Genomic DNA, 7,571 nt, shown 5'->3' with positions numbered 1-7,571 from the left:
ACAGTGCTTTTTAGAATCACGTTGGTGTCCAAATCACTGCTACCAAATCTCATTCAAAAGCACGGTGAAAGATGTGACATTTGCTCTAGGATGTCAACTGGACAGCCAGTTTTGGACATTTTGTTCCTCAATTGGAGTTAAACACCTCTGCCTACTGCATCACGCCAAAACTGTTGTCATGGTGCTAAGCTAGGTGTATAGACTGAGGCATGAGGTTCACATTTTTCTAACTGAAAAGTAATTTCATCACACAAATGTTTTTGAAGATGATGTTGAATAAGAAAACTGGCAGTTTTGCTAATATTTTTGACATCTTAAAAATTATTATAGTGACATTGGTTAACAAAATCCAGTAAGTTTCAGGTGTACAATTTAACAGTAAGGCATATATACATATTGCATTGGGTGTTTACCACCCACAGTTAGATTTCTTTCTGGCACCACTTTTACTCCATCTACCTCCCCTTTTCCCCTTCCCTCTCTACTCTCTGGTTGACATTCTTAACAAACTAAATTTGAAACTTCTAATGATAAACAAAGATAATTATTATTTTAAAGACATTCTTGTTAAGGCACCCACATCTTGGAACTATTTGGTCTAGCTAACTATAGGTTCTCAACTTTGTTGCAACTTATTGAAACATTATCACTAAAGGTAATTTCGAGAAGCACAAAAGTTGATGAATCTCCTTTCTCTGTTTCAGACTTTTACCCATGGCTTTCCAAAAGTGAAATGCAAAACGTTAAAGAAAAATGATCAGAAAAAGGAAACAGTGACTTACAAAATCCTGAAACATTAATTAATTTTAATTTGGGTTTTAACATGTGTGTAAATTCTTTGACACTCCTCCTTTCCAGAGGTACAGTAATTCCCTCCTCTTGAGTGTGGGCTGCATTTAATGACTCACTTCTAACTGACAGAGTAAGGCTAATGTGATGGTGTGTGACTCTGAGTCTAGGACAGAAAACACTGCAGTTTGCATCTTGCTTGCTCTCTCTCTCTGATCACTTTCTCTGAAGAAAGAAGCTGCTTGGTCATTTTCTGCCTTATGGAAAGTCCACATGGCTAGGAATGGAGGCCTCCTGAGACCACCCAGGTAGAAATGAGGCTTCTTCCGACAGCTTCTTCAAACAGTAAGTCATGTTTCATGTGAGTCCTCCAGCCCCAGTTAAGCCTTTAGATGATGCAGCCCTGGCTGACAACTTGACAGCAACCTTGAGAGAGGCCCTGGCCAGAAGCACTCAGGTGAACCTCTGCCAGATTCCTGACCCTGGGGAACTGTGGGAGAACATATACATTTGTTATTTTGAGTTGCTACATTCCATATAATTTGTTATGCTACAGTACCTAACTGATACAGTGTTTAAAGAGAGAATGAAATATTGCATTTTAATTTTCATTTGCTCTAAATTATTTATAAGATATTAACAATGTCATTTGGTTTTAAGATTTAAGTATTTCCATGGCTAACAGGATGCATTTTATTACCATTCACAGCACTCTATTTACTTGTACTTTGATTTCCAACCATGACCTAATCAAACACAAGAGGAAGAACAGGTCCCCAATAACAACCCTCGTTATTCACTTCAACTCAGTTATCCAATCAGACAGTAATGTGGGTGCTGCTGGGAAGGGATTTTGCAGATGTAACTAAGTTCTCCATCAGTTGACTTTAAGATTGGGAGGAGGGGGCTGTCCTGGGTGGGCTGTCCTGGGTGGGACTGTCCTGATCAGGTGAGTGCTGATTGGGGTTCTTCCTGAGCAGAGATTCTAAGTGTGAGAGGGATTCAATGTGAGGCATTTCTCCACTGGGGGCTTTGAAAATGCAGGGCCACATGGCAAAGACTGCTGGCCACTAGGTGATAGGAGCAGCTATCCCCTGGAACCTCTTCGCTGTCAGTTGTCAAGGAAATGGGATCTCAGATGCACAACTGGAAGAAACTGAATTTGGCCAACCGTCTCTACATAAGCTTTGAGGAGGACCCTGAGCTCAGGATGAGAACACGGCTTTGTGATACTCCGAGCAGTGCAGCCATCCACACCACGCCTGGATTTCTGACTAAGGAACTGTGAGCAAATAATTGGGAGTTGTTTTGAGCCACTGAATTGTGGTAATATCTTCTGCAAGAAGAGAAAACTAATACACAGGCTCAACTGTGCAGCGAATAAGCATATGGCATTTTATTTCACTAGGATGAATTTATGCACACTAGTTACCAGTAATAAAATCTTTCTGAACTTTTTTGTATTTTTTATTTTATGATTTTTGTGTGATGTAATTAAATTTTAATGCAAGCATCATTTACTGACAATTAACTTAATGCCTACTATCTGTCAGGAATGGCTTTATATGCCTGGGAGGCAACTTTGACCTAAGTAGCCTAAAGCCCCTGTGCTCACATGCCTTATATTCTAGAGACTTCCCACAGAGAAACAAAGCCATTGGAGGATTTTGGTGAAGAAATGGCAGGTACATCCTGAGTCACATTAGCAGGATCTCTGATCCTCGTGGGGAGAATAGGTTTTGGGTGGCAGGTGGAGGGTAGCACTAGTGCCACAATCAGGAGTGAGAGGGTGGTGGAGACTAAGAGGGGAAGAGGGCCTGGGGATGAAGGAGACAGAGGGAAGGGCTGGAGAAGTGGCAGGTGAGAAAGTGCAGCAGAAGTAAAGAATTCTACAGCAGTGGAACTCTGAGATTTAAATATGTGTTTTTAAAGATCTTTAATAAACAATCTAGAGCCTAGCAGGTTGTTCTGTGGACCTGCCTAAAAACTAATTGCCTCCTTATGTTAATCAGTTTAAAAAATAATAATATGTCCCGATAAAATATGCACACCACTTAGATGTGAATTATTCCTAAAAAATAGGCTGTGCAGGAGCACTAGTGAAGGACATTTTAACTGCACTGAACACTTGGAACTCTGAGGCTGTACATGCTGCTGGTTGAAATACACTGTAACAAACTGCTTCCACGTCCTTTTTTGTATTGAGGATGTGGAGGACTCACACGGACAGGCTCTCGGCTGTGGAATGCAGCTCGGTTTACAGTACAAAACTCGGAGTCACAGACATGCTGTTTGGGAAAGTTAAGACTTAGGAGCTTTGTGAGTTTGAGCACAGTGCTCAGATATCTATCCAGACCAGGCGGCCCAATCTTTTCTTTCACAGATTAGCTTCATGAGGATCAGGAGTTTTCAAGATTGTGTTACTCACCCTGGTTCACAGACAACAAGCAGACTGGTCACTGTGAGAATCTCTGGCTGGTGTTTTCAGGCACAACTTCTCCAGGATGAAAGCAAAACCCGTCTTTCCTTCGTTCCCAGGGCAAGCTTACTCTTAGGCAACAAGTTCCCTGGGGCTGAGCTTTCTAGAAGAGTCCAAGGGAGAGGCAAAGGGCGGGAAGCAGAGAGAGCATTTCAGGGAGAAGGGCTCCGGGAAGAGGAGAGGAGGCAAAGGGGCCCGTCCCCGCCTGGGGTCTCTCCCTGGTTTCCTCACACAGCTCCTGGGCCAGGACTCAGGGAGACAGGGTGACAAAGAGCTGTCGGTGAAGGAGGAGCGGTCAGGGCAAAGTCCCAGGTCCCCAGGGCGTGGCTCTCAGGGTCTCAGACGCCGGGGCGGTGTCTGGGGCGGGGAAGCTCAGTGTTGGGGAGTCCCCACCTCCCCGAGGTTTCACTTCTCCCTCTCACAACCTGTGTCGGGTCCTCCTGTCTGGATACTCATGACGCGGCCCCAGTTCTCACTCTCATTGCACGTCCGGTTTCTAGAGAAGCCAATCAGTGTCGCCGCCCGTTTATAAGGTCTCCACGGCCCCGCCCGGACGCAGAGTCTCCCCAAACTCCGAGGATGCAGGTCATGGGGACCCGAACCGTCCTCCTGCTGCTCTCGGGGGCCCTGGCCCTGACCGAGACCTGGGCGGGTGAGTGCGGGGTCGGGAGGGAACGGCCTCTGCGGGGCAGGAGCGAGGGGACCGCCCGGCGGGGACGCAGGACCCGGGGAAGGCGCGTCCCCACCGCCCAGGCCCAGAACCCCCGTCCCGTCCTGACCGTCCCGCGGCCCCCGCTCCCCGCGCCCCCTCGTCGCTCCCGGCCCGTCGACCTCGGACCGGGACCCGCGCCGGGAGGAGGGCCGGCGGGTCTCAGCGTCTCTCCGCCCCCAGGTTTCCACTCTATGAGGTATTTCTACACCACCTGGTCCCGGCCCGGGAGCGGGGAGCCCCGCTTCGTCGGCGTCGGCTACGTGGACGACACGCAGTTCGTGCGGTTCGACAGCGACAACGCGAGTCCGAGGGCGGAGCCGCGGGCGCCGTGGATGGACCCGGTGGAGCAGCAGGACCCGCAGTACTGGGACCGGAACACCCGGATCTTCCGGGACACCGCACAGACTTTCCGAGTGGGCCTGAAAACCCTGCGCGGCTACTACAACCAGAGCGAGGCCGGTGAGCGACGCGACGGGCCCCGGTCCCGACCCCCGTCCCCACGGACAGGCCGGGGTCGCCCGAGAGTCCGGGCCCGGGCTTCGCCCCGAGGCTGCGGGACCCGCCCGGGAGGAGCCGGCGGGGACTCCCCGGGTTTCGCTTTCAGTTTGGGTCCGGTCGCTGCGGCGGGGCTGACGCGGGGCTGACGCGGGGCTGACGCGGGGCTGACGCGGGGCTGACGCGGGGCTGACGCGGGGCGGGGACAGGGTCTCACACCTTGCAGTGGATGTACGGCTGCGACGTGGGGCCGGACGGGCGCCTCCTCCGCGGGTACTTTCAAGACGCCTACGACGGCGCGGATTACATCGCGCTGAACGAGGACCTGCGCTCCTGGACCGCGGCCGACCTGGCGGCTCAGAACACCCGGCGCAAGTGGGAGGAGGCCGGTGTGGCGGAGAGCTGGAGGGCCTACCTGGAGGAGGAGTGCGTGGAGTGGCTCCGCAAACACCTGGAGAACGGCAAGGAGACGCTGCAGCGCGCAGGTGCGAGGGGCCGCGGGGCCTCCCCTCTCCCTCGGGGGCCGGGGGCTCCTCCAAGGATGGAGGAAAGTGGGACCAGAGCACCCGCCTCCTGCGGGTCGGGAAAATGAGTCCGTGTGGGTTTTCAGATCCGGTACCAGAGGGCGGCTCGCCCAGAGGGCCCACCTTCCCTCAGGGACAATGAGGGGTGCTGTCTTCGGGGGAAGGAGGGGGAGACTATCTCGGGAATAACTGGTCAGCGAGCGGTTCCCTTTGACTGTGGCAGCTGCTCTGAGAACCCTGGGGACTTTTTCTCTCAGGCCATGTTCGCTGCCCCACACCCAGTGGCTTTGAGGTCTGACTCTAGCTTTTCTGAGTCATTTGGCCCCCACCCAGGTCAGGACCAGGAATCCCTTCTCCCCCCTTCAGAGACCTATCTCTGACCCTGGCCTGTCTCAGCCTAATTCTAGAACTTTCTAAACAGTAGGAGATTATCCCAGATACCTACGTCCAGTGTGGTGTCTGGGTTTTATGCTCCCTTCTCCCATCCCATTTGTCCTGAGCATTCTCAGCATGGTCACAGTGGAGTGCGACATGGTCACATGGTCATGGTGGAGTGTTCAAGGAGGGATGTAAAGTTCCTGAATTTTCTGACCCTTCTCCTCAGACCCTCCAAAGACACACGTGACCCACCACCCCATCTCTGACCATGAGGTCACCCTGAGGTGCTGGGCCCTGGGCTTCTACCCTGTGGAGATCACCCTGACCTGGCAGCGTGACGGGGAGGACCAGACCCAAGAAATGGAGCTCGTGGAGACCAGGCCTGACGGGAACGGGACCTTCCAGAAGTGGGTGGCAGTGGTGGTGCCTTCTGGAGAGGAGCAGAGATACACCTGCCACGTGCAGCATGAGGGGCTGCCCCAGCCCCTCATCCTGAGATGGGGTAAGGAAGGGGCCCTGGGCACAGCACCTTTTCTCAGGGGAAGTTGGAGCCCCTGGAGGACTTCAGCAGGGTTGGGGCTGAGGCCCCGGAGTCAGGGTCATCACCGTCTGTTCCCTTCCTAGAGCCTCCTCCTCCGGCCACCATCCCCATTGTGGGTGTCATTGCTGCCCTGGTCCTCCTTGGAGTTGTGGTCACTGGAGCTGTGATGTGGAGGAGGAAGCACTCAGGTAGGGAAGGGGTGGGGTCCGAGTTTTCTTGTCCCACTGTGGGGTTTCAAGCCCCAGGTAGAGTGTGTCCTGCCTCGTTAATGGGAAGTACCATCCACACACACGTTCTTTCCCAGCCTGGGACCCCATCTGCTAACACTTGCTCTGTATTAATGCACGTGTAAAAATGGACAGATTTATCACCTCGATGATTCTGGTGATGGGGACCTGACTTTTAGCTGTCACAGGATAAAGGGGAAGGTTTCTGCTGAGGACAGACTTCCAGGAGGGTGGTTGGTCCAGTCCTCCCACATATACTTTCCTTAGGTTTCCTCATCGTGTCCTGGGTCTGAAGTCACAGTTCTGGAAACTTCCCTGGGGTCCAGGACTAGGGGGTTCCTTTAGCACCTCATGGCCCCCACCCCCCTTCCCTGGCTTCTCACAAGATGTTTTCTTCCCACAGATGGAAAAGGAGGGATCTACGTTCAGGCTGCAAGTGAGTACGGTTGGGGGCGGGGGGTGATCATTGAGACCCTTGGGATAATGTAGTTGGGAGCCTGTGCGGGGAGCTCACCCACCTCCACAATTCCTCCTTTAGCCACATCTCGTATGAGTTCTGACCACATTCTGTTTTGTCCTACCCCAGACAGTGACAGTGCCCAGGGCTCTGATGTGTCTCTTACAGCTTCTAAAGGTGAGACCTTGGGTGGCCTAAAGTAGCGAGGGATTGGGGAAGAGGGGACAGGACATTTTGAGCATGTGGTGGAGTGTTGAGAATGTCACCACATGCAGTGACTAACCTGAATTTGTTTGTGATTATTTTTTTCTGTAGCATGAGACAGCTGCCTTATGGGGGAACGAGTGATGCAAGATTTGTTCATGCTCCCACTTTGTGACTTGAAGAACCTCTGATTTCTCTTTCTGCAAAGGGCATCTGAATGTATCTGCGTTCCTATCAGCATAATGTGAGGAGGTGGGGAGACTGGCCCACCCCCTGCCCACCAAATCCCCTCCCACACAGACCTTCGTGTCTTCCCTGATCCATTCTCCTGTTCCAGCAGAGGCTGTGCCATTCCTGTCCCTGTCTTTATTTCATGTTGCGCTGAGCTGCAACTTCCCACTGCCTCATTGGAATAATATAAATATGAAAGTTTTTCAGTTCTTGCCATGGAGGGTTGATGGGGTGTTTAAAAGAGACAATCCTAACTTTGAGAGATGAAATAAATAGAAACCCTGAGAACTTTCCAGAATTCTCGTATTTGTTGTTGCAGGAGAGGCTTTGAGGACCAAACGTGTATGAGGCCTGTGCCCAATCAGTGCTCAGTGCACTGTGGACTTTGACATGGTCACTCTTCAGCTGTGTCACCTCTCTGCTCCTTTGTCCTTTTTCTTTCAGTAGAAGCTTGTCCCACCAGGACCTGTGATCACAGGAACTCAAACATCACCCAGGCCTTGTAAATGATTCTAATAAAGAATATCTCCAGAA

At 51.7% G+C, this 7,571-nt stretch overlaps 1 protein-coding gene across 1 annotated transcript; it reads left to right on the top strand.

The window, feature by feature from the left end:
• The first annotated feature begins 3,807 nt into the window (after positions 1-3,807).
• Positions 3,808-7,571, top strand: LOC120592308 (class I histocompatibility antigen, Gogo-OKO alpha chain-like). Its single transcript, XM_039849909.1, has 8 exons — positions 3,808-3,920; positions 4,161-4,439; positions 4,685-4,960; positions 5,604-5,879; positions 6,002-6,106; positions 6,549-6,581; positions 6,732-6,779; positions 6,918-7,571. Exons 1-8 carry the CDS (start codon positions 3,848-3,850, stop codon positions 6,920-6,922), a joined length of 1,095 nt encoding a protein of 364 aa, XP_039705843.1. The 5' UTR covers positions 3,808-3,847; the 3' UTR covers positions 6,923-7,571.

This window comes from Pteropus medius, unplaced genomic scaffold, assembly GCF_902729225.1.
Source record: "Pteropus medius unplaced genomic scaffold, Ma_sr-lr_union100, whole genome shotgun sequence".
Taxonomy (NCBI): domain Eukaryota; kingdom Metazoa; phylum Chordata; class Mammalia; order Chiroptera; family Pteropodidae; genus Pteropus; species Pteropus medius.
Note: the sequence above shows the minus strand (reverse complement) of the source record. Positions and strands in the feature narration are given on the sequence as shown.

Excerpts from the sequence above, each read along its gene's own strand:
- LOC120592308 (XM_039849909.1), top strand. The coding sequence starts at position 3,848 with ATGCAGGTCATGGGGACCCGAACCGTCCTCCTGCTGCTCTCGGGGGCC. Across the intron at positions 5,880-6,001 it reads GCCCCTCATCCTGAGATGGG|AGCCTCCTCCTCCGGCCACC; the intron begins GTAAGGAAGGGG and ends TTCCCTTCCTAG. Across the intron at positions 6,582-6,731 it reads GATCTACGTTCAGGCTGCAA|ACAGTGACAGTGCCCAGGGC; the intron begins GTGAGTACGGTT and ends GTCCTACCCCAG.